The sequence below is a fragment of the Rhinopithecus roxellana genome, chromosome 4 (assembly GCF_007565055.1).
Source record: "Rhinopithecus roxellana isolate Shanxi Qingling chromosome 4, ASM756505v1, whole genome shotgun sequence".
In the NCBI taxonomy this organism is placed as follows: domain Eukaryota; kingdom Metazoa; phylum Chordata; class Mammalia; order Primates; family Cercopithecidae; genus Rhinopithecus; species Rhinopithecus roxellana.
Window position 1 is genome coordinate 48,757,077 of NC_044552.1, and position 27,712 is coordinate 48,784,788.

At 35.1% G+C, this 27,712-nt stretch overlaps 1 protein-coding gene across 1 annotated transcript in view; it reads right to left on the reverse strand.

The window, feature by feature from the left end:
* The window catches only part of GFRAL (GDNF family receptor alpha like), an 84,562-nt gene that overhangs the window by 13,784 nt on the left and 43,066 nt on the right, over positions 1 to 27,712 (reverse strand). Inside the window, exon 9 of the mRNA XM_010375134.2 lies at positions 20,691 to 20,941. Coding sequence (XP_010373436.1) covers positions 20,691 to 20,941 — 251 coding nt within the window. The remainder of the gene's footprint in view (positions 1 to 20,690; positions 20,942 to 27,712) is intronic.

Sequence of the window (27,712 nt, forward strand, 5' to 3'; positions counted from 1 at the left end):
AAATCTGATATCAATGGAAGATGAACTGTTGCCATCATCAATGGATTCTTTACAAACGTCTACTCATTACTCACCTACCTCATCCTAGGAGCTTTATTTGTCTAAGTACCAAACATTCTTTTTTTCTAAAGAGTCCCTCTTTAAGATGATATCCCAGCATGTAGGTGCCAGGGCAGTAACTATTAAGTGCCCACATATGGTGTTTTATGGCAATACATCTGATGCTATTATATTGTTGTCACAAGAATACTTGGCTCTTTAAGCCAAAAATACACATGCTCATAATAAATGATTTTTATGACTTCATATACACGATCACGATGCAAAGAAAGTACAAAGGAAAGGCTGCTTGTTTTATGCAGCTTTGGCACTAACCCTATCCCCAATTATAGGCAACAAGAGGATTGTATGAAGCCAATGAAAGTATAAGGGTGGAAAATGGAAAAGATAACACTATGATTTCATATACTGAAAGCTGTTATTGTTCAAATTGCAACAGCATTGTTTTGTTGTTTTATTTCCCTCCATGATCTTAAATGCTCCTTTCTTCTCTAGTAATGCCAAAATGTGAATTGTCTCACTCATCAATGGCAACTCTTTAATCTTTATGTTTTGGCTTTGAGGAAACAACAAAGGTAGTCAAATGATGATTCATACAACATTTCATGTTCAGTGGCAGATTTCTTCCCCTCCCTTAACAACACCTACGCCTTTAAGAGTAGGGTTGGGAGAAAATGAAGGTAGAAGACAGCTGTTCTCCTGTTGTTTCTGTTGAGGGTTTGTACACTTCAGTATTTCCAGATTACAGCCCTGTGAAGCATTTACTGCAAAATAGGAAGCCTTAGCCAAATATGCAGGGTTTCAGGTCTGCAGACAAAATTTAAACCAGCTGGATTTTATTGGGAACTTTTGAGTGCAAGTAAACCTAGTGGTGAAACTAAAGCCAGCATTTGTCTCCATTGGAATGAGCTGCATCTTTAGGAACTATTCCTCCATGTCTCTTCTCTTGAGGGAGTTTTGAATTTTGAAAGGTCCTAGGATAAAATCTTCCAGATAATTCCTTAGAGTATCTGGTTGAAATCTTAGCAAACAAAGGTGGAAGATGTAGCCAGATATGATGCCTCTGTTAGTCAAATCTGGAGAAATTCAGGAAAATCTAGAATGAACTTAAGGGACTGAGATTTTCCCATTTGTAAAGTTCTGATGCAAATTCCAACTGCCATGACCAAAGCACCTCTAAAGTTGCAAAAGTTACCGTGGAAAATATGACTTACTCAAATACTTTCAGGTTTGACTTAGATGTTTAAACAACTAACCTTATCCAGTTGATCTTTCCCCACCACACACACACACACACAGACATCTGTTGGTTGCTCTTTACCTCCACGTCTAATTTTACCCAGTGCGAAGCACAAATTCTTAACTACTTTCTAAACACGGTGTGCTTGATGTTGAAGATCAAGTGATGACACTCAGTGTTCAGATGCTTTCTGACTCTTGACTTTTATTTGTCCCATTAGTGGTTATCAATGTTAACAGTAAAATTGTGGGGCCAATGGGAATTCTTCCAGTTATCCAAGTCTACTTTTTCATGTTTATAACATGATAATCTTGATACTAATGCCTCTAGAATATAGTAATAATTTATATTAATAGAAACAAAAACTAATGCTTCTCTTTCTGTTGAGTCTGCGAATGTTTTATTGTGTGGGGATAAATGGAAGCTTTTGAGTTTTTTTTTTAAAATATACTTTAAGTTCTGGGATACACACGCAGATCATGCAGGTTTGTTACATAGGTATACACGTGCCATGGTGTTTTGCTGCACTCATCAACCCATTATCTACATTAGGTATTTCTCCTAATGCTATCCCTCCACTGGCTCCCAACCCCCCAACAGGCCCCGTTGTGTGATGTTCCCCTCCCTGTGTGCATGTGTTCTCATTGTTCAACTCTCACTTATGAGTGAGATCTTTTGTTCCATTGACTTGGTAAGCAAATTCAAAAACATCGGGATGGTATCTCAAAGGAACTAGTGTTGAAGTTCTCCCTATGGATTTCACAGTAGTGTATGCTATATTTATAATTTAAGTAAGTGAACATTGCCAGACTCCACCTGATTTTCAGAAAAGAATCAATGAGTACTCTAAGCCAGTGTTTCATGGAGTGTGGTACCTGGACAAGCAATTTCAGCATCACCTGGGAACAGGTCCTAAATGTAAATTCCCCAGTTTTCAAGCCCATTGGATTAAAAACTGCATCATGTCAATCAGGTTAGTCTATTTCCCAGGAGAGGACAGGAAGGTATGTACAATCATGTGTAGCTTAGTGATCAGGACCAGAATACATTCCGAGAAAAGCATCATTAGGAGATTTTGTTGTGCAAACATCAGCGAATGTACACAAACGTAGGTGGTATAGTCTACGACAGATCTAGGCTATATGGTCTAGCCTGTAGCTCCTAGGCTACAAACCTGTACAGCATGTTACTGAATACTGAATACTGTAGTCAACTTGTAACACAAGGGTATTTGTGTACCTAAACACAGAGAAGGTAAAACACAGTATAACAAGGCATAACAGTAAAAATGCGGTGTCATAATTTTATGGGACCACCATCGTATATGCAGTCTGACTTTGACAGAAACATCATTATGCAGCGCATAATTGTATATGAGGATTGGATAGTAAATTCATTTCTTCTTAAAAGGTCCTCAAGAAATTGTTGAGGTAATAGATATTTAAAATGTGATCCTTAGACCAACAGCATCAGCCTCACCTAGTGGCTTGTTAGAAATGCGTATCTCAGGCCCTACCCCAGACCTAATGAATCAGAATCTGGATTTTAACTGGAAACCATGTGATTCTTACGCACAATGAAGTTTGCAACTAATAGCGCCAGTTGATTATCTACCCTAAAATTATTCAAAGATAATACCATATTTAAGAAGTCACTTATTCTAAGGACATATACCTTAAATCTTCGAGAAATTTTCTACCCATATTACCTGCTTAACATCATAATTATTCAAAAAGTATTGATTTGCCTGATTTTTCAAGTCCCTCAAAATCTATGATAAAATATAATATTTACTGAGTTTTACTATGTTCCAGATATTTCTTTACTGATATAATCTTTGTACCAATATTCTCAGTTAGAAATGTTTATTGTGATTTTCATTTCAGAGACTGGAAATGGAAGGAAATTGAGAGAAGTAACTTGTTTACAGTTACTTATCTTGTAAATGATGGAAAAATTATTTGAACCCAGACATATTGGTGCTATATTGTCTCTCTATGGCTGTGCTCTGTAATAAGGTCTATTTACATTTCCAAGCACAGATTTTAACTTCTAGAGTCATTGTTGCTGATCATTGCTTTTAATCAAAATTTAAGAGTCAGGCTGAGGCAGGAGAGTAGAAGGGGCTCTATTTATATTTTAGATTTGAAAGCTAATAATGGCTAAATACAGTGATTTATCCCTGAGGACCCAACTCAAAGAAATATCTAGAATTCTAAGTGTATATATTAAATAGCCTAAAACCTAAGAGTTTCAGAGTTTATTATAAATCAATATTTTTACATTGGATGGTATTTAAAGTAATTTTAAAGAAAAAGTTTATTTGTTCTTGTTCTTTTCATTGCTAACTTAAAACACATATGCCTGTTCTCTACAGAATTCAAAACAATGCAAATAATAAAAAACAAGATCCTTAAGGAATAATCACTTATTTCTAAGAGGAAAAACAAACATTTAAAAGTGAATGTCTATGAATCTGATGGACTACAAATTCACCATGGAGCCATTTTAATCCAGAAAATACCAAATAGTGGACTGTTTAGAGGCTATGATATAAATATGAATACAGAGTAGAGAAATTCTATTGAATGTTCCTTGGAAAACCAAGAAGCTTTTTTAGCACCTGGACTGAATTTGAAGGAAACTAGACTTGAATTAGAGTTTTGTGTAGAAACCAAGAAAAAGTCAGTGGTTTTGGCTAGATGAAGTGATTTATTTAAAGCCAAAACTTAACATAAAGCTCTGAAATACTAATTTATATGAATTGGCTATACTAGAAGGTGATGTATGTGCATTTATGTATATATGTACGTATATATGTGTGCATAAGACAGGGAGAGAAAGAGAGGAGTTTTTGCAGGGGAAATGTCTTTCACAATTCACTTAGCTCAGTGTTTTATTTATAGACTGTAATCTTCTTTCTTCCATCAATGATCAGATAATATTAAAAATTATAACATGTAATTACAAAAGTGAGTCTGGGCCTTTATTAATTCATTTTACATAGTCTTTACATTATTTTGGTAAAATTAAGTTTAACACTTTATGTACTTAAGGAAAAAAATGTAAGACTATGCATCATGCACCTCCATATATAAAGGGTGTATTAAAAGTACTTTCTATAAAAATGCTCGCTAATGGAATGTTATTTTTAAATCCAGACCTTCACTGGGAATAGACAGATGAAATGTTGTAAGGCAGGATGAAATGCAGCCAAATAAATCATCTATCCATTGAATGTAGACAAGTAAGATGAATAAACCAATCTTACTAGCATCTTGACATCTAACATGAGGGATCAATAGACAGATGGGTGAGAAGTATGGCTATAAAAAGAAATGAAATGGTAGAAACAGGTACAGAAAGGCTATCTTCTAAAGCTTCTTGAAAGACTATATACATTTCGAGTTGTTTTTATGTTAATATTTCACAAAAGCCAGCTGGTTCTGGAAATCAGTTGGGAACAATCTTCTGACATTAACAGATAGAGCCAACCATATCAGTCATTAAAGGGATGCACACATTTAAGAACAAAGATGTGTTAGGAACAATTGCTTATTTACAGTGATGACACCAGTCAAGGAACAACTGTAAAATTATTTCCTACTACTCAGACTTTTTGAGAGCAGATCTATAAAAAGGAAAAGTGTTGGAAAATATAATAAGCTCGAAATGTTTTTATTAAAGTGAGTAGTAGCAGCCTGGTCTTGTTAATTCCTGATTCTTTTGCTCAAATATTTGAGTTAAAAATTCCAGCTCCAGTGGAAACATAAAGAATTGAGGCTCTAAATAGAGAAGCAGTATTATCAGGAGACTTCCAATAAAGCAAGGAAAAACGATTGAATTCAAGAACAGTGCTGCCATAGAACTATGGTAGACTTTTATTCATTTACTCGTTCATTCATTCACTACTTATTGAGTGGCTAATGTGTACCAACAATTGTTTTGGGCACTGGAGTGAAGCAGGCCACCTTGGGAGCTGCATGGTATAAGTCTTATTGGTGTTTCCCTTCTGAGCACAGACATTTCATTTCTTATTCCCTGAGAGGTGTGAGTGAAAAGAGGCTCTGGGACCTATGGCTGGTGACTGGGATTCCCAAATATGGATCAGAGAAGTGGTTCCCAAACTTGCTTGAAAATCAGAACCACCTGGATACCCTTTTTAAATACATATTTCTGAGCTCTACCCCAGGCCTACTGAATTAGAATTACTGGGGTTAGGGCTAAATACCTATATTTTCAACACACTCTCTCTATATTTCTGGGGATTAGCCAGATTTGAGAACCAAAAATTTAATGTTCAGTAGTACTCCTCAATAATTTGGGCTTGTCTTTGTGACCATGTTTCTTCATTAATAATGGAAAGATTGTTACTAACAGAGTTGGTCAACCAGCTGGCTTTAGTAAAACCTTAATATAGAAACCCCTAGCACACTGTTGGTGGAAATAAATTAGGACAGCCATTATGGAAAACAGTATGAAGTTTCCTCTAAAAATTAAAAATAGAACTACCAAATGAACTAGCAATCCCACTACTGGGCTTATATCCAAAGGAAGTGAAATTAGTGTGCTGAAGATATATCTGCATTCCATGTTTACTGCAACACTATTCACAACAGCCAAGATATGGAATCAACCTAAGAAAATGTAATATTCATACACAGTGGAATACTATTCAACTATGGAAAAAAAATGAAATTTTTTAAATTTGCGACAACATGGATGAAACTGGATAACACTGTCCTGAATGAAAAATGCCAGGCCCAGAGACACAAATAACACATTATCTCACTTATATGTGGGATCTAAAAATGTTGCTCTCATAGATACAGAGAATAGAGGGATAGTTATTAAAAGCAAGGGTTGTTGGGGAGATATTTGTCAAAGGATGCACAACTACAGTTAGACAGGAAGAAAAAATTCAGGAGATGTATTGTACAACATGGTGACTATAGTTAATGATGATATATTACATCTTGTAAAATGATGAGTTAATGTAAAGTGTTCTTACCACAAAAATGATAACTACGTGAGGTTATGTATGTGTTAATTAGTTAGAGTTAACCATTCCACTGTGTGTGTGTGTGTGTGTGTGCACGTGTGTGTGTATTTCAAAACATTATCTTGTATATGGTAAATACATATAATTTTATATATCAATTTAAAAAATAAATAAATTTGGGGAAAAAGCAAAACATAAAAAATAAATTCCTAAAAATGTGTAGCAGTATTCACTATAGTCTTTGTAAGGCATCAAATAAAAGAAGCCTAATGGTTCAATTCTTAATCCAGAATCAAAAGAATGGTTTTAAAGGCAGAGTGTTAAAGAAGGAAACAACAAACACTGGGGTCTCCTTGATGGGGGAGGGAGGAGGAGGGAAAGGAGCAGAAAAGATAACTCTTGGGTACTGGGCTTAATATCTGAGTGATGAAATAATACATACAACAAATCTCCATGACACGTTTACCTACGTAACAAACCTTCACATGTACCCCCAAACCTAAAATAAAAGTTAAAAATATAAAAAATAAAGGCACAGTGCTTAACATATACACAATATTTGCTATTTAATAGTCACTTTATACACTTAATCTCATTCAAGCTCTCAGGTTGGTATATGGAGTCTCTGGCAAAAACTTAATAGGAGAGTTACAACACAGACACCTTGGGCTCTGAATCAAAGCCATTCCATCTGCAGTAGAATATTCCTTGCCATTTGAAATTTAGCACCTATTGGATATTATCAGATCTGTTAAGGAAATGATTCCCAGAAAGACAAACCCAGTATATCAGTTCTTACTATCCATGCACAGATGACTACAAACACTCACAGAGGTGGCTCTAGAAGACAGTGGTAAAAGGAAATCCTTCCCACAGGCAGAACATGAGCAGTACTCTTGACTGTTCCCTTTGTATGGAAAGACAAGTGGCTAGAAGACTCATGACCAGTGGCAAATTGCTTGGTCAAAGGGATAAAAGAAGCAGACTTGGAAGATTTTAAAAAAGGGAATGAGGGAAAAAAGACTTGTGGAAGGACCCATGGTAGTGGCAAGACGTGGGCAAATTTTTATATCTCAGATTTTTGCCAGTAGAGAGTATCTACCACAGAGAAGAGCCTCCATGACCATACCCTGTGCAATGAGCCTGAAGAATGTAGCTATGGTGGCAAGGATGGCAACTATGCATGGGCCTGACAGAATGGATTTCCTCTCCATAAGGCTGATCAGTTAGTGTTCTGCCAATGCTGAATGGCAAACCTTCCAGCAACAACAGATACCTATACCAAGATCTTATTTTAGCAGGTTGATGGCAGATTCATAATACCATAACCCTTCTACTTGAAAGAGGTAGTAATGCTTTCCAACTAGAATTTATATGTACTTTGGATATGAATTTGCCTTCCTTCCCCACCATCAAAATGCTTCATAGAATGCCTAATCTTTTTTTTTATGCAGCTACAACCTAAGAGTGCGTCGTCTTGGATGTTGTACCATGCTCTTCATTTTTCTTTTCCCAGTGCTTTTCTGCCACTGAAGCATGAAATGTCGGGGACCCACTCAGCACTCGTGCATACACTGTATGCAAGTTTTAGGGAACCAAGGCTAGTGGGGTCACCCCAAATCAATGAGGGACAGGATCCAAAGGTCAAATGCTTTCCCCTTTCTTCTCCTGTGAATAAAGTTCTGTGATGTATTTCACAAAGCATCTTAGAAGGTCCCCAAAGAAGCAAACTTCAGTTACCTGAATTAGAAAACAACTGAGTATTGCATCTTTGTACTGACTGTTGACATCCCATCTCCTTTACATGTGCTCCCAGATAAACTACTGCACACAAGTCATTGCTTTATGCTTTATTCTCTGTTATATGTACTGTCCAGATTCAAAAATAATTTCAGACCTTTCAGTATCTATCTATAATAGAGTACAAATGATAATTAAATAGGACTAGTTTTAGGGAGACAGATTAGATGTTTTGTTGGAAATACTGTGGCAAAGACTGGCAAGCCACTCAACAAACTCACTTTTCTTCCTCCAAGGTATAGAGCTAAACTACATTTCCCAGCCTCCCCACAGATAAATAGAAACAGAAGTACATGTGCAATGCACTTATGACTGGCCCCTAAAAATCTTCAGTGTAATATCTTTTTCTGAATCTGTAGGATGAAGAAGCATCTGTGAACTTAAAAGAGGGTGCAGCCATACAGTAGAAACACCTAAATGCCTCTAACTCACTCAACCCATCCCACCTCTTCCCTCTGTAATTATATTTTATGTGAGTCAGAAATTAATTACTGTCTTGGCCTACTAGTGTTTGATATGTTATTAGTGATGGCTTAGTGATGCTGAGCCTATATAAAAATTGACACCTTGAAGTAGGGCAGCTGCCATAGTATAAACCTAAAATATGGAGAACTTAGCAGTCAGGTGGTGAGAAGCTGCCTATTGGTGGCTGGAAAGATGGAGGCCCTTTTTTATTTTTGAAGTGGCAAATTATTTGGTACAACTTGCAAAGGAGATCAGATATCCACCTAGCCAGTAGCACTATATGAGGTGGTTTGAAAAAGCTGGAGTGATAGCATGAATGGTTCACTTTTGGCTGCTTGAGCAGGGTTTTACAAAAGAGAGATGAGCTCAGGTAGAAACTGGTTTTCAAGCAAAGATTAGAGGCATTAAAATAAGGATCCCCTAACATTTAAAAAGCTGGCTACTTGTACGTCTCAAATAGTAAAATATAAGATTGAAAAATATCCAAGAGCAAATAAACCCCAAAGCTAGAAGAAGACAAGAAATAACTAAGATCAAAGATGAATTGAAGAAGATAGACACATGAAAAGCCTTCAAAAAATCAACAAATCTAGGAGCTATTTTTTTAAAAAAATAATAAAATAGACAGCTAGCTAAACTAATAAAGAAGAAAAGAGAGAATAAATAGACACAATCAGAAATAATAAAGGGGCTATCACCACAGACCCCAGAGAAATACAAACGGACGTTATGGAATACTATAAACACCTCTATGCACATAAGCTAGAAAATCTAGAAGAAACAGACAAATTCCTGGACACCTTCACCCTCCAAGACTGAATCAGGAAGAAATTGAATCTCTAAATAGACCAATGATGAGTTCCGAAATTGAGGCAGTAATAAATAGCCTACCAAGCAAGATGGTATTAACACCTGAATCCTACCAGAGGTACAAAGAAGAGCTGGTAACATTTCTCCTGAAACTATGCCAAAAAATTGCAAAGGAGAGACTCCTCCCTAACTTATTGTATGAGGACAGAATCATCCTGATACCAAAACCTGGAAGAGATGCAACAAAAATAAGAAAACTTCAGGCCGATATTCTTGATGAACATCGATGCAAAAAACTTCAATTAAATACTGGCAAACCAAATCCAGCAACACATCAAAAAGCTCATCCACCACGATCAAGTTGGCTTCATGTCTGGGATGCAATTTTGGTTCAACACAGCCCAATCAATAAATATGATTCACTACATAAACAGAACTAAAGACAAAAACCATATGATTATCTCAGCTGCAGAAAAGGCCTTTGATAAAATGCAACATTGCTGCATGTTAAAAACTCTCAATAAACTAGTTATTGAAGGAACATACCTCAAAATATTAAGAGCCATCTATGACAAATCTACAACCAATATCATACTGAATGTGCAAAGGCTGGAAGCATTCCCCTTGAACACCAGCATAAGATAAGGATGCCCTTTCTCAGCACTCCTATTCAACATAGTATTGGAAGTTCTGGCCAGGGCAATCAGGCAAGGGAAAGAACTAAAGGGTATTCAAATAGGAAGAGAGGAAGTAAAATTATCTTTGTTTGTAGAAGACATGATCCGATATCTAGAAAACCCCATTGCTTTAGCCCAAAAGCATCGTAAGCTGACAAGCAACTTCAGCAAAGTCTCAGGATATAAAATTAATGTGCAAAACTGACACAAGACAAGGTTGCCCTTTTTTAGCACTACTATTCAACATAGTACTGGAAGTTCTGACCAGGACAATCGGGCAAGAGAAGGAAATAAAGTGTATTCAAATAGGAAGTCAAACTGACTGCAGACAATATGATCCTATATCTAGGCAACACCATTATCTGAGCCCAAAAGCTTCTTAAGCTAATAAGGAACTTCAGCAAAGTCTCAGGATACAAAATCAATGTGCAAAAATCACCAGCATTCCTATTCACAACAACAGGCAAGCAGAGAGACAAATTATGAACGAACTCCCACTTACAACTGCTACAAAAAGAACAAAATATCTAGGAATACAGCCAACAAAGGAAGTGAAGGACATCATCAAGGAAAACTACAAACCGCTGCTCAAAGAAATCAGAGAGGATGCAAACAAATGGAGAAACATTCCATGCTCAAGGACAGGAAAAATCAATGTCATGAAAATGGCCATATTGCCCAAAGTAATTTATATGTTCAATGCTATTCCCATTAAACTACCATTGACATTCTTCACAGAATTAGAAAAAAGCTATTTAAAAATTCATATGAAGCAAAAAAGAGTCAAATAGCCAAGACAGTCCTAAGCAAAAAGGACAAAGCTGGAGGCATCATGCTACCCAACTTCAAACTATACTATGAGGTTACAGTGACCAAAACAGTGTGGTGCTGGTATAAGAACATGCACATAGACACATAGAAGAGAATAGAGAGCTCAGAAATAAGACCACGCACCTACAACCATCTGATCTTTGACAAACATGGCAAAAACAAGCAGTTGGGAAAGGACTCCCTATTTAATAAATGGTGCTGGGAGTGCTGGCTAGCTATATGCTGAAAATTGAAACTGGACCCCTTCCTTACACCATCTACAAAAAGTAACTCAGGATAGATTAAAGAAAAATGTAAAACCCAAAACCATGAAAATCCTAGAAGAAAATCTAGGCAATACCATTCAGAACATAGGCACGGGCAAAATTTTCATGACGAAAACACCACAAGCAATTGCAACAAAAGTAAAAATTGACAAATGAGATATAAACTCAAGACCTTTTGCACAGCAAAATAAACTATCATTAGAGTGAACAGACAATCTACATAGTGGAAGAAAATTTTTGTAATGTTTCCATTTGACAAAGATCTAGTATTCAGAATCCACAAGGAACTTAAACAAATTGACAAGAAAAAAAAAAACGCTATTAAAAAGTGGGCAAAGGAATGACACTTCTCAAAAGAAGACATTCATGTGGTCAACAAACATATGAAAAAAAGCTCAACATCACTGATCATTAGATAAATGCAAATCAAAACTACAACCATTGTGGAAGACAGTGTGGCAATTCCTCAAAGATCTAGAAGCAGAAATACCATTTGACCCAGCAATCCCACTACTGGGTATATGCCCAAAGTAATATAAATCATTGTATTATAAAGATATGTGCATGCATATGTTCACTGCAGCACTATTCACAATAATGAAGACACGGGATCAGCCTAAATAACCGTCAATGACAGACTGGATAAAGAAAATGTGGTACATATACACCATAGGATACTAAGCAGCCATAAAAAGGAATGAGATCATGTCCTTTTCGGGAAAATGGATGGAATTGGAAACCATTATCCTCAGCAAACTAACACAGAAGCAGAAAACCGAACACTGCATGTGCTCACTTACACGTGGGAGCTGAATGATGAGAACACATGGACACACAGTGGGAACAACATACACTGTGGCCCGTCAGGCAGGTGGTGGGAGGAGGGAGCACATCAGGAAGAATAGCTAATGGATGTTGGGCTTAATACCTAGGTGATGGGATGATCTGTGCAGCAAACCACCAGGACACGCATTTACCTGTGTAACAAACCTGTACATCCTGCACATGTATCCCAGAACTTAAAAAAAAAAAAAAAAAGTGGAAGAAATAAAAGGAAAGTATCTCCAGTCATAAAAGGCCTAGTATTTCTAAGTTAAATAAATTGATTGAATGGTGGAGCAAATCTCAGATTAAGGGTATTACCTTATTACATAGTCTATTGTTTAGGTTAGCTTAAATTATTAAATGAGAGAGAGAGAGGCACAGAGGTGAGAAAGGAAAGAAATAAGGCGAACTTGGGAACTAAGTCAAGAAAAATTTTGTATTGTGAATATTGGCACATGTAACTGATAGAAAGCAAGTACACGAGAAACCTAACACATTTTTAAGAGATTATATTGCCAAAGGAGCACTGCTTGCAAAAGTCTGTGACTGTTAAACTTTAAAACAATTTTCAATCCTTCAAACTGTATGAACAGGATTTGGCTATGAGCATTCCATGTTTCCAGAGGAGGGTATACTCTGCCAAACCTATTTCAGATATGGCCGTGGAAAAGTAAGGTCAAGGAAGAATCTTTCAGAGGATAAAATAGGAGCCACAGAGGGTGGTTCTTCACAAGATATCTGATTCAGTTTCTCCTTACTGAAATCCACACTGCCAGAGAGGCTGTACAATGCCTATGGTAAAGGATCTCATTGTGTGCTACTGTTCTCCCATTTTTCCTGATTTTGAATAGAAGGTTTTTTTTTTTTTTTTTTTTTTTTTTTTTTTTTTTTTTGAGGTTTTGCTGTCCCTGATCTATATGTAGGTATATAGTGGGGGTTTGGATGTGTTAGTGTTTGGTGTCGATGGCAGTGGATTGTCTGTCTATTACAAGGTGCCACAACATTTGGCTTGCACATCTTTTAACATTCAGGGCTTTGAGTTGGTAGATGATGCTGAATAAAAATTTGAAGAACATTAAGATGTCTCCACTGGAGAAGGAATAGGCATATTCTCTGTGTGAAGATAAAAATGCAATGGAAAGTTGGGAAGACGAAGGGTAAACTCTGGCAGAGACTTACTTGTTGATAAACAATTACAATTGCCTTTCCTCCCAGCACAAAGCTGGACTATAGTTCCCTGTCTCCCTGGAGATAGGTGTGGCCATGTGACTGAGTTGGGGCCAGTGGACCGTGAGTGTGTGTGATATGCACTGTTACCACCATCAAACCATAAAATGCTCCTTTATGACTGTGAGGCAAACTACATTTTGTATTTTCCTATCCTCTGCTGAGTAGAGAAGACTTAGAGGTCCTGTGCTGAGGTACAGCTGCATGTAGGAAAGAGGCTAGTCCTCTGAATGACCATTGTTAATGCTGATTAGACTTATGCTCCCAAGGAATAAACTTCCATTCTGTAAAGCCACCGAGCTTCTGGAGCTTATTTGTTATATCACAATCTCAAAATCCCAAAGAATATATCAAGTAGGTGGACAGATAATTGGGTTGAAATCTTAGAAAAGAGGTCTTCCTTAAAGATTGTAAGTCAATGTAAGAAGAGATGATGCTATGGCCATGGAGGTGATCTCCTTGGGGAAGATTATAGCGTTACTTTAGTAGAGAATCTACAGCTGAGTGTTGAAACACAAATATTAATTAGCCAAGTGGATAAGCCTACAAAGTAGAAATAAGAGGAGCATTCAGGGTGATCAGAGGAATAGGAGCCAAGGTGCGAGAGGAGTATATTAAGAAAAAAAAGTGTATCAATTGTTCTTGAAGGTAGCTTAAAATCCAAATAAGACAAGGACCTCCAAGCCCTCTGAAATGGATATGGTTGATAACCTATGGGAAAGCTGCTTTTGTGAGTGGATCTATACCCAGAAGCTAGACTGGAAAGGGTAGCTCAACCTGTAAGAGAAGAAGAAATTGAAACAATGAACCCAGGCAACTTTTCCAGAAAATTTTTCTATGAAAGGGGAAAAGATAGGATGCTAATGAATAACTTGGGTTTATTTTTGTCTGTTTTTTTTTTCCTTTTTGTACAAATAGAGATTCTTGAATGTGTTTAGAAATGAATACTTTTGTTCTATTTCTGGTAGTCTAACAATATTAGAACCATGACCAATCACTCTACCACAAGACAATGACTAAAAAGTACTCAACAAATTTCAGATGAGATCCTTAAATGTAGAGTAGAATTTAATAAAATTCAACATTCATTTGCTGTTTAAAAGTGATTTGCATTCTGTGAATAGAAGAGAACTTCTTTATTCCAATCTGCAGTATCTAAAAAAACTTGTGACAAATGTCAGACTTAATGGTAAATGATGAGATAATTCTCTTCAAGATCAGGAACAAGGCAACGGTGCTCACTATCACCATTTATATTTCACATTTTTTCTGTAGGTCCCAGATGTTATAGGGAGTAGGGGGAGGATTAAAAAAAGCCTGAATATTGAACAAAGGAAACAAAACTGTGATTAATGAAGGGTATATGGTTATCTACACAGGAAGAACAAAATAATTCTGTAAATTGTTAAAATCTATGAGTGTTTAACAACTTTGCTACATATGAATTTATGTATAGAAATCAAATGGATTTCTATAGTTCAACTATGAAGAGTTTGACAGTGTGACCCCTGAGAAAATACGACTTTCAATAGCAATTGTAATATTTGGTCATACCTAGAAATGATTATAAATAGCCAAAGGTATGTAAAAAATATATTTAGAAATTATTTTTCATTGTGAAAGTAACAAAAATTTATTATAAGATAGAAAAGAAAAATATATATTTCTGTGGACTGGAAGGCTCAAAATCACTTTTTAGAAAATAAACAAATGTCTGGCAGCAGTTGCAGGATGGTGCAGTGAAGGGGTGCTGGGCAGGGCCCAGCATCAGAGGATGGGGAGCAGGCAGCTGAGAACTTACTTGCCCCTGTGAAGATGCAAAATGGCAAAACAAAGAAACACATATGTGCGAGGCTCCAAGCCACCTCTCCTGTATTTTATTGTTTCACTGAATTTCAAAAACAAAAGCAAAAGAAAATCATTAAAAATTTCAACAATGACTGCAGAGCATTAAACCCCAGGATCTGGGATTCTTCTGAGCACAGGGCCTATGTAACTACACTGGCCACATGTCCATGAAGCTGATCCTACTGTCAAGTCCTGTCATTATATAATGTAATTTTATTGGTTTATTGGACATGAGAATTTTAAATCTCTCAACGATTCTCATGTTTAGCAAAGATTGAGAACTGCTCCCTAGAGAATACCTTGCATGTGTGTACCAAGAGAAATGTACTAAGATGCTCAGGCCACACTATTTATAATTTTTACAAATGGAAAAAAGGTTAACACATGCCAGCTATAGAATGAATAGATATATTTGCAATAGAATATTACATAGCAGTACAAAATAAGTCACTAGTTCTACATCACAACATGGTTTCATTTCAGGATACTAAAGGGGCAAAAAAATGTGATTCCATTTACATAATGCTGAAAACATGAAAAACTAAACAACATATTGATTGGAGTTTTTTTTATGTGGCAAAATTATAAAGGGACGCAAGGAATTAATACACACCAATTTCTGTATTGGGGAAGAAAAGAATGTGATGTTGAGGGGCACTTAAAAGAACTTCAAAACTCATGACAATGTTATTTTTCTTTAAATGATAAATATAATTATTCTTCATAATTATATTTATATTATAAAGTTTGTTTTGAACTATTGATCATGTAGTGAAAATTATCCTTTAAAAAAGCAATGGAAATTATCTAGTTGAGGAAGAATGGTTGAATATTCAAAACATGATTTAAAAACTTTGCCCTTTACATAACTCAGATAACACATAGTAGGGTCCAGTTCCAAGCCCAAGACTGTGGCCTGCCAGGTCATCACTTTGTCATCAGGATCATTTGGAGGTATGCAGATCAATGAGTCTTCACATATCCACACAAACAGCTGACACAGGCAACAAAAGTGTCATTTACTGATACTAAAGACGCAGGATATTTTAAGCACAGTATAGGAGTAGGTAAGAAGAAATAGAATATTTCCAATAAGTCACTGAAAAGATGTTCTGTATTATTTATAATAAAAATACAATTTAAAAATAACGAAATTTTTCTCATTAAAAATGTAATTGGAACATACTGTTTTTTTTTTCCATTCCTACCAAATTTAAAAATGCACAAATGCACAAATGGTCTAGTAATTCCACCATTTGAAACCTATTCTCTTGAAATGCCAGTGCATATGTGCAATAACATTTATTGTAGCAATGTCTGTAAAAATAATTGCATTCAAACAAAATATCCACATTAATAGATTAGTTAACAATTATGATGTAGCTATACTATAAAATATGATGTAATCTTTAACAAGAATTAAGCTACCATATATATAAATACTTGGAAATGGGTCTACCATATATTTTTTAAGTTTAAAAAGCCAGCTGTAAAGCAATTAGTTTGGTTGCCTTAAAAAATGACTTGTGTGTGTGTGTGTGTGTCAGAGTAATGTAAACATGTATATACAAGGTATTCAAAGTATGTATGTATTACAAGTAAAGAAAAGGTTCAAAAGAATATACACAAACCTTATTAACATTGGCTGTCTCTTGAGAATGGGATTATTTCTGTATTCTTTAAATTTTTTTAAGCATGTATCACATTTGTATTGCTATGTTTTCCATCCCTTGTAGGGTTTACTAAACAGAGGTTTTCTGCTTTTTCTTAATTCTCTTTCTCCTCCTCCTCCACCTTCCCTCTTTTCTCTCCTACTTCTTCTTTTCCTTCTTCTCCTTCTCCTTCTTCTCCTTCTTCTTCTTCCTCTTTCCTCTTTTCTTCTTACCCTCCTCCCCGTTTCTCCTCTTCCTCTCCTCTTTTCTCTCCTCCTAACTTCTTCTCTTCCTTCCTGTTTCCTCTTCCCCCTCCCCTCCTCACCCCTCCTTTTCCTCTTCCTCCTCTTCTTTCTCCTTTTTAATTATCCAAATGAAGGAGTTGAGTCTTCAGGGGCAGAATGGTGATATTTCATACCTCGTTTACTGACTATACAACTGGTATTAAAAAAACAAAGCTCTAGGAAATGCAAAAATAACATTTCTATCAGCTTAAGGTACACCCTCCCACTACCTTTGGTATAATGGACTAAAAACAATAATGGATCCTTTAATTCTTTCCGTGTCTATGGTCCTCTATCTTTTAACCAACTTTTCTCTCTTCCATGGCGCTCATTTCTCTGTTAGCTCTAAGGGTCACAAATTTGTTCTGTGCTACAGATTATCACAGACAATTAAGTTTGTTGTGAATCTGGAGGTCAGCAGGTAAGTGGAGGTTGGTGACAGAACACATGGTTTGTTCAGGATGCTCTTCTGCCTGAGTGTAGTCATGCACACAGGAATGGATAAGGGTTCTTCGGTGCATTTTCCAAGTTTAGTTCTCAGAACAGAACTATGAAGTTCAGACTAACAGGGCTTTGGAGAATATGGAACAGATACAAGTTTTTTGTTTTTGTTTTGTTTTGTTTTGTTATTTTTTTTTCATTATCATTTCACAAACAGGAGAATATAGTGGGCTCCAAGTCAACCAGCCAGGGTCATGTCTATACCATACTCAATGTAAAACCCTGGGCAAGCTATTTAATCTTATAAATTTATTTTCAGATAATGTTATGTTCCAAGAAAGTGTTTTTCAAACTTCAGCAAACAACATGTTAGTAAGTCTTAAAATCAATTTAGTGAGTAGTGATCAGCATTGGGGAACAATAGAATAAAGCAATAAAAATTTGTGAGAAACAGAGTATATTGCATAAAAAAGTGAGTACAAAGCTAATATAAACATATATTACTTACTGTGGCCTAAGCTCAAATGAGTTTGAGAAACAATACATTTAATTAAGCAAATGTGACAGACTGAAAAGCCTCCCTTCACTGTCCTCTCAGTTCTATTCAGTTGACCCTTTCAGGTAAAGAAAGCAGAAGCTAAAGGGTTTTGGAAACATACTGTAATGACGGATCTTTTGAAAATGCATGACAATGCTAGGCCGACGTGAGAAGCCAGGGCAATGATGAGAGACATACTTCCTTCAAAAAATGTCCTGGTGCTACTTCCATATATTTGAGGCAATGGATAAAGATTTGTTAGAATTAGCAAGGCCTAAGGACTTGGTTTTTGGTTTTATTTGGAATTTTTGCTATTAATTTAAGTACAGTCATCACTCCATATCTGTGAGTTCTGCACCCACTGACTCAACCAACTTTGGATCAAAATGTTTGGGAGAAAAAAACTATTTTAGAATAGCACAACAAAATGTATATGAATGTAAGATACATTATAACCATGATTTACATGGCATTTACCTGTAAATAATGTATTAGATATTATAAGTAATCTAGATATTATTTAAAGTATATGGGAGGATATACATAGGTTATATGCAAATACTACCCAATTTTTTATCAGGGACTTGAACATGAACAAATTTTGGTTTTCATTTGAGTCCTGGAACCAATTCCCCATGGATGCCAAGGGACAACTCTACCAAGAACTGTGACCAAAGACCTTTGAGGTTCCTTTAAATTTCCAATCCTGTCATTTGAAATTCCTAGTCTTAGTAGGTAATATTTGGAGCAAAAACTTCCACTTCTTAGGTAAGTAAAGAAAAGTGAAAACATTTTGAATTTTCATTTTTCTAAAGCATTCACATAGTACTTTAATGTTTATGGATTTTCAAATGTCCATCTTTAGTACCTCTGCAAATTTTTTGCTCTGAAAAGGTTATAGTAAGCAAACACTATGAAAATCAAACACAATCATTGTTATATTTGAGAAAAACAAGTTTAGAACTAGAATTAGGAAGTTTAGAACTATATATTTAGAGAATTCACGCCAAAAAACTGAGTCATTATTAACCTGTAGAATCAACATTTTTCTTCATACAATGCAATATTAGAAAGAACCTATCAATAACTGTTATTATATAACAGTATATATTACTGTTAATTTGGTTAATACCAGATTGGTTATTTGGTATTTTCCTGCTGTAATCATATGAGACATTCATTATAAGTACTTTCAGTTTCAACAGAACTAATGTTAATAAGAGAGGAAAATCAGAAAATATGACTTATACAACACTGCAATTCTTCTCTGTATCATGATTTCAGTTGAAATGTATCAGTAGTGCTAATTATAGAAATTGTGGATATACCACAGAAAACACTGTTGAAATCAAAACCATACACTCTGAGTTGTATATCTATTACCTAATATACAACAAATCACACTTTTTATCATATTTGGCTAATGTGCATCTCCTAAATATCTGTAAGGAAAAATAGAAATAGTATAGATCTATATCTGTCAAACATTTCCAATAAATATAAAGATTTGGTTTGCTATGAAACAGTAAATATTCATTATTTCCTTCTAGAGACAGTACCTGCAGATATGGTAGTTACAACTAGGGACCTAGGGGTAGGGGCCTGGGGAAGTTTAGGGACATAGATGGTTGCATGGTCTAACCCTGAAGATGGATAATAGAGAGGTTTTGAATTAGTACATAATCACATCTGTAGGTTCTTTCCTTAAGACTCAGAAAAGTCTCTCTTGACCATTTGCTCACTTTGAGATGCTGAACAAATTATTTAAATTACTAAATATCAATTTTCTTGCCCCTAAATTAAATAATAACTTTGTAAAATACGTTTTCCATCTCATCATTTTAGGTTGATTAGCAGACGTGTTGAAGACCAAGGGGAGAAAAACTAAATTGAAGAGTGAATATATTGTACATAGATCAGGACAGCCAATTATAGTAGATTGTTAGAGTAATGTCCCTGATTAATCTGACCTTGAATATTCACATCTTTACGTATTCCACTCCCACAATGACTCTGAGGTTGCCCATTGTGATTTGCTTGGTTCAGTGAAATATTTATAAATGTGACAGAAGCAGATAAAGATAGCTGCACAATGGGGTTTAGCCATCAAGAATTATTTTGCTGCCATGTAAGAGTTTTTGGCTATACTACTGAAGATGTTATATGGAAAAGAACCACACCATCCCAGCAAATGGTGTCTGCTAATACCACCTTGGACCAAACAGTCTCAGCAGAGCCTGTTGGTACCAGATGACAATAGGCACATGAGTGACCCCCAAAAAGACCATCAGAAGAGCCATCCAGATAAGCCAAGTCCAACGTGCAGAATTGTGAGCAAATAAATGGTTATTGTTTGAAGCTATTGTTTTGTTACTTAGTATAGTAAGTATACTTGTGGTTTGTTATGTAGCAATAGATACTTGATATATCCATTTATCTGACAGAATAAGTCTTCCATGCTTTTGATATTGAAATCAATAAATTAAGAGTGACCTATCATATAAATTTTTAAAATGTACTATTTTCAGGTAAGTGAGTAAAATAGTAAATATGCAGAACATAATCAGAAAGCAAATTTTCAAATGCAATAGCAAACACAAAAATGTCTGTGCCATGCTGGATTACCACTTTGTACTGTATAGGCAAAAACAAAATAGATAGATAGATAGATAGATAGATAGATAGATAGATAGATAGATAGATAATTTTAGTTGGGGAACTTACTGAAACATGATTTTCTATGAAGCATGTGCTGGAAAATCTTGCACAAAGATTCCTCACTTTGTGTAATGGTCCTACAGTTACATTGCACTTGAAGGACTGTCCCAAGGATATCTATGTAAGCAGCTTTGCAGTCATCACTTCCTGAACAAGTGAGGTCCCGTTTGCTTAAGGAGCTAATGCAATTCTCATCTTCATGGCACTTTCTAGTCACACGCTGCCAGCATTTTGACTGAAATGTTCTATAGTGCCTCCTAGAGAAAGAGTGAAGAAAAATAATTAGTTTTAAATCATACTATTTCACAATAACATGTGATCCCCCATCACCTAATGAAAGACATGGAACACAATGCCTCCGATATGCTAGTACATAGTTGAAAAGTAAATTTGTAATTTCAAAAATCACCATAGGGAGTGTGAAAGAAATTGTAATCTTGTGAATTATTGTCCCTTTATTGTGATGAAAGACAAAGGCTAAGTTGAGGATTCCCTGGATGGATTTCCCTTTATTACTAATTGTATTCCAATATATGATGATTTGAGGTATGAACTACTTCAGAGATTTCTTGGCAATGTTTTATTCTGAATATAGTTTTGTGGCTAGCCTTTGGCCACTGTGTCACACCAAGTGATTTCAAATAAGATACTTGACCTTTCAAGTCAGTTATCCCACAGGATGGGAGGTGCTTTATACTTTCTTAACAGATTAAGCAGACTAATTAGAATTTACAATATGTTGTGAGGTATAAGATTTCTGATTATGTATTTGATTATCAGTATAATAAAATTGAGTAAAAGTCTGGATAATGTACACTAATTTCATTTCTGAATTTTTTTTACAATCAGAATATATTTTCATTAATGGATGTAAGAATGAAAATCTTTCAATTTAATCTTTGTCACCTAAAATTGCTTTTTGTTCTTTCTTGAATAGGTTGCCATCAAACATGTATCAAAGCCCTATGAGTACATGACATTTTCATGAAGTTACTTGTCCACATGGATGCTGCTATGTTAAAAAACCAAAGCTCAATTGTTTTTAATAATTGAATATTTAAGTCATCTTAAAGGATAAGCTTTTAAATATAATATTGAAGATTAATTCATGTACATTAAATTTATAATAAAGGAAATACTGCAAATTTTCTGAACATATAATTATTAGGCCAGAAGAACAAACATTCCTTCAATGCAGTTAAGGGTTACATATAAGATATATTCTAAATGTAAGTTTTGGAAGTATTGATTGTCGCTTAGATAGAGAATATATCTGTACCTATATGCTATTTGTTAATTTTAAATATGTGCTTTACTAAGTTTAAATTGCATGATTTATCTACTTACAGATAAGTAGATACATTTTCACTCAGAAAAAATGCTATGAAATTTTGCCAAAATGATGAACTAAATAATATTTAATTAAAAATAATATACTACTTTGGTACACTGTATTCCGAAACCATTTGAAATATAAATGGACTAAAGTCTCCAATTAAAAGACATAGTACGGCTGAATGGATTAAATAGATGAAAAATAAAATGAGCCAATGATCTCTTACCTCTAACAAGCATATAGCATCTATAAAAAAACACATAGAGTGAAAATAAAGGGATAAAAAAAGATATTCTATGCCAATGGAACCAAAAAAAGAAGCAGGAGTAGCTATACTTTTGTTAGACAAAATAGAATTCAAGACAAAAACTATAAAAAGAGATAAGGTAATTACGTAATGATAACGGATTCAATTCAGCAAAAGGATACAACAATTGTAAATATATATGCACCCAACACTGCAGTACCTAGACATATAAAGCAAATACTATTAGAGCTAAAGAGAGAGACTTCAACATTTCACTTTCAGCATTGGACGGATCATTCAAACAGAAAATCAACAAAGAAACATCAGACTTAATCTGCACTATAGATAAAATAGACCTGATAGATATTTACAGGACATTTCATAAAACAGCTGAAGAATACACATTATTCTCCTCAGCATGCAGATCATTCTCAATGACAACCCATATATTAGCTAACAAAGCAAGTCTTAAAATTTTCAAAAAATTGATGTATCAAGTATTTTCTCTGATGACAATGGAATAAAACTAGAAATCAATAACAAGTGGAACTTTGAAAACTATACGAATACAGGGAAATTAAACAATATGCTCCTGATTGACCAGTGTGCAAATAAAGAAATTAAGAAAAAAATTTAGAAATTTATTAAAACACTGAAAATGGAAGCACAACATACCAAAACCTATGAGATATGGCAAAAGCAGTATTAAGAGGAAAGTTTATAGCAATAAGTACCTACATCAAAAAAGTAGAAAAACTTCAAATAAACAAATTAGCAATGCATCTTAAAGACCTAGAAAGGCAAGAGCAAACTGAACCCAAAATTAATAGTAGAAAATAAATATGAATAAATATCAGAGCAGAAATAAATGCAAGTGAAACAAAAAAAATTCAAAAGATTAACAAAATGAAAAGTTGGTCTTTTGGAAAGACAAAATCTCTAAACCATCAGCCAGACTAATAGAAAGAGACAAAACCCAAATAAAAGAAATCAGAGATTAAAAAGGAAATATTACAACTGATGCCACAGAAATTCAAAGAATCATTAGAGACTACTATGAGCAAATATATGCCAATACATCAGAAAATCTAAAATGGATACATGAATAAATCTGTAGACACAAACAACCTAGCAAGATTGAACCATGAAGACATCTAAATCCTGAACAGACCAATAACAAGTAATGAGATCGAAGCTATAATAGAAAGTCTCCCAGCAAGGGAAAACCTAGGACCTGATGCTGAATTTTACCAAACATTTAGAGACAAACTAATACCAATTCCACTCAAAATATTTCCAACAATATAGAAGGGAATACTTCCAAACTTATTCTATGACGCCGGTGTCAACGTAATACCAAAACCAGACGAGACACACCAAGGAAAGTAAACTATAGGCCAATCTTCCTGAAGAACATTAATGCAAAAATCCTCAACAAAATCCTAGCAAACCAAATTCAACAACACATTAAGATTTTTCATCATGACCACGTGAGATTTATCCTAGTGATGCAAGGATGGTTCAATATACGCAAATCAATCAGTTTGATACATCATATCAACAAAACGGAGGACATAAAAGATATGATCCTTTCAATTGATGCCGAAAAAGCATTTGAAAAGTTCTACATTCCTTCATGATAAAAGCCTCAAAAGCTGGATATAGAAGGAATATACCTTCACAGAATAAATGCCATATATGACACACCAGACCAATAGCTAGTATCATATGGAATGGGGAAGAACTGCAAGCTTTTCCTCCAAGATCTGTAATGAGACAAGGATGCCTACTTTCATCACTGTTATTCAACATAGTACTGGAAGTCCTAGCTGAGCAATTAGACAAGAGAAGGGGGAAAAAAAGGCGGGAGGCAGGGGAGTATCCAAATTAGAAAGGTAGAAAAAGTATCCTTGTTTGCAGATTATATAATTTTATATTTGAAAAGACCCAAAGACTCCACCAAAGAACTCTTCAAACTGATCAACAAATTCAGTAAATTTGCAAGATATAAAATTAACATACAAAAATCAGTAGCATTTCTATATGTCAACAGCAAACAATCTGAAAAATAAATCTTCTAAAAGTAGTCCCATTTACAATAACTGCAAATAAAATAAGACACTCGGAATATGTCTAAATGTCCAAAAAAGACTAAGCAAATTAATTAAGCTACATCCATGCAATGGCATACTCTATAGCTATTCAAACATTTAAGAATTTTCTTTTTTAAAATTTCTTCTAAGAAAAATGGGACAGATGTGCAGAACGGGCAGGTTTATTACATAGGTATGCATGAGCTATGGTTGTTTGCTGCACCTACTGACTCGACCTCTAAGTTCCTTCCCCTCTCCCCCTACTCCCCAACAGACCCTGATGTGTGAATTTTCTTATATGCAATTATGGAAAGATCTTTAATCCACATTTAGGGAAAACTAACAAAAATAATATATAGAGAAGGATATCATATGGTGCCATCTGTTTTAAATCAATTAAATAAAAATACATGCATATTTTAAAGTATTTAGAATATTTTCTAAGCAAATACCTTGTCATTACTTTTTTAAGTTAATATATAAAAATACAATGTATTATAATTTTCCATAAATACCCAGACTTTTGTGAAATTGGCAAGACATAATCTCACCTCCCAGAGGGTATCTGTACTAGAGAAAATTACTTGAGAAATGGCCCTTAAATTGTCCTCTTTGGCTTTTAAAAAATAAAGGAATTTCAAAACCCATCGTGAATTGAAAAATCTGGAACAGGGACAGAAACTGTATTTTAAAACTGAAGTGCCCTGTTTTGCCTATGTACAGGCTCTTCTGCAAAAAAGGTAGGTATCATAAAGGGCTTAATATTCTCATTGAAGAAGTGGTTTTCCACTTGGAGATTTGTTTTTCATCTGAATTACATTAACAATAATTTAATATAAATGCTGGACATCTCCCTAAGGCAAAATTTCCTCAGGAAAATGATAGGATTTGTCTTTTCACATTGACTACTAATATTATATAATATTTCCATCACCTCTATAAAGTACTCATTAAGGGACTATTTGCACATAGTGAAAGGAAATTGAAGACACACAGTCCTTACACTTGAACTAACCTAAGAAAGAAATTACATGAGAAGAAATATGTATATGTACATTACAATATAAAAATTAAGTGTACAATATTCCAAAGTGAGAGGAAGGGAGATGACGTTTTTTGAGTGGTTATCCCACTCCAGACCCCACAGCAAACATTTTGAGAAGGTGGTTAAACCCGGGAGTCCTTATTGAGGAAAATCATCAACTCTGTGCCAGTCCATCTGAGAAGGTGTTGATACCAAGGGGAGGTTAGTGTTAAGAGTGTGTGCTTCAGAGTCTATCATAGGAAGTCTCAAGGACTGTAGCAGCAGAGCCATCCTTGCTACTAAAGTATTTTCTTTGATGTGGATGCTCAGAAATACCATGCTTTGAAGGTTGAATGCTAATGGCTTCCAGATAATTAGATAGCGCCTCTAAAGCCCTGGCACTGGAATCAGGCAAAGCTGGGAACCCACCTGTGAATAAATCTGATATTTTTATAGTGATTGTTATTGAAACAATGGTGCCCCCTGGCCCTGGCTGGTTAAAATATTATTAGGTTTCATCGTTGATGTAGGAATGTGATAGTCAGAAAGGCAGAATAGTAATAGTTTTAGTTCATCTGATGTGAGAAAAGTAGTGTACTCAAACAGTGTTTACCATATTTCATTGATTTCAGAAGATACCATAATTTATGTACAACAACAACAACAACAAAAAAACACCTGTGGGGACTTAAATTATGACAAGTGTCTTTGTCATTGACCTTAAAAAATTATTTCAAATATGTCAGGGATGTTAAAATATGTAAAAAGAAATCGCATCTTAGAATCAATGAAATATAGTATTTCTCTAATAAGGATTTTTGAGATGATAAATGAGTTGGAAAACCTAAATTGCATTATAAGAAGTATTTTGTCACTGCCTTTATTGTTCACTCAAGAAAAATAAATAATAAGCCTTAAAATAACTGACACACATTTGCATGAAAAATTCTCAAATACTATTATGTAAAGAACTTTGATATCCTATGTGATAAGTTGACGAAACATGTCAATGCTCTAGGACTCTGCTTAGCTCTTTACTACTTATTTCATAGAATGTGTGCTATGGGGAAGCAGTTCTTTTTAACAAATATTTACAAGATCTGGAACTACTTTGCAAGTTACAGTGACTGAGAATAAGAGTAGACATAGTTAAAAAGCTAAAAAAAAGAATTTTACTAAGAACCTTCAGGAAGTTGGTATCATTACTTTTTTTTGGTTTTTTGCCAGTGGTTGAAACAAGGGGACAATATGACAAATCACACACTAAGCCACCTACATGTCCGAAGTCCTAGGCAGTGTCCCTCAAGCCCTTATATGATAAAGGACTGTTCACACCCACTCAATTAAATCTCTCATCTCGTCCCTATTTCTCTCCCCTTTGCACACTCTACCCTCACAGCTTTTCTAACGTGTCACATACATGTTTTCCTAAGCTGGCTCGTCAGTTTGCTTAGTATCTCCTCTCTCAGTATCTACTGAGAGAGGCCCATTTTCTCACTTCAGCTATGGTAAAATGCTTCCTCTTGAGGCCACCCCATTTACCCTGCAACTCTTTCAGCCCATTCACAATCCCTTTTATTCTGTTCTTTTTTAATCTCCAGAGCACTCACTGCCTTAAAACAACATATACATTTTTAATTTAATATTTGTCTTCTCTCTGGACTATAAGATCCACAGGCATTTGTTTCTCTTATTCACCATTGCCTAGAGTAGTAGTAGGTGCTTGGTTACCCTTTGTTGAATTAATAAATAAATGAGTAACATTTCTCCCCCAAGAATCAAAGGTGTGAGGTTGGAAAGAGGACAATGAATACATTTCTATGATCATGGCATACATGTGTGCTAGGGATGTACAAATGCTACTTGTATACAGCATCCTTGACATAAGTAACTCCAAGAAAGACTCTATCTTAGATTTCATAGGGTGCTTTTCCAACAGGGATAAAATATTTTGCTAAATAAACAAGACTGCATCCAACCAGATAAGGACATAAACAAGTATACTCTTCCACTAACAGTCTTCTCAAGAGGACTCTGTGGCCATAAACAGAGTAGGACTTCAGCAGCTCAAAATGGCTATCTTACCTGACACCGTCTTGCTATCACTCATGATAAGCACCCAGCATCTGCTGCCAACAATTCTCCCAACATCGAAGACTCTTCCTTGCAAGATCGATGGACAGCCCAGATAAAACCAAAGGAATCTTTGTTTTTGTCACTCTTCTGGAGAGACAAACCCTTTTTGCTATCCCTTTTCTCTTAATGTTAAATGTTACTTTGTTGTGGAATGTTTAACCTATAACCCTTATATATTGATTAAGTATACTA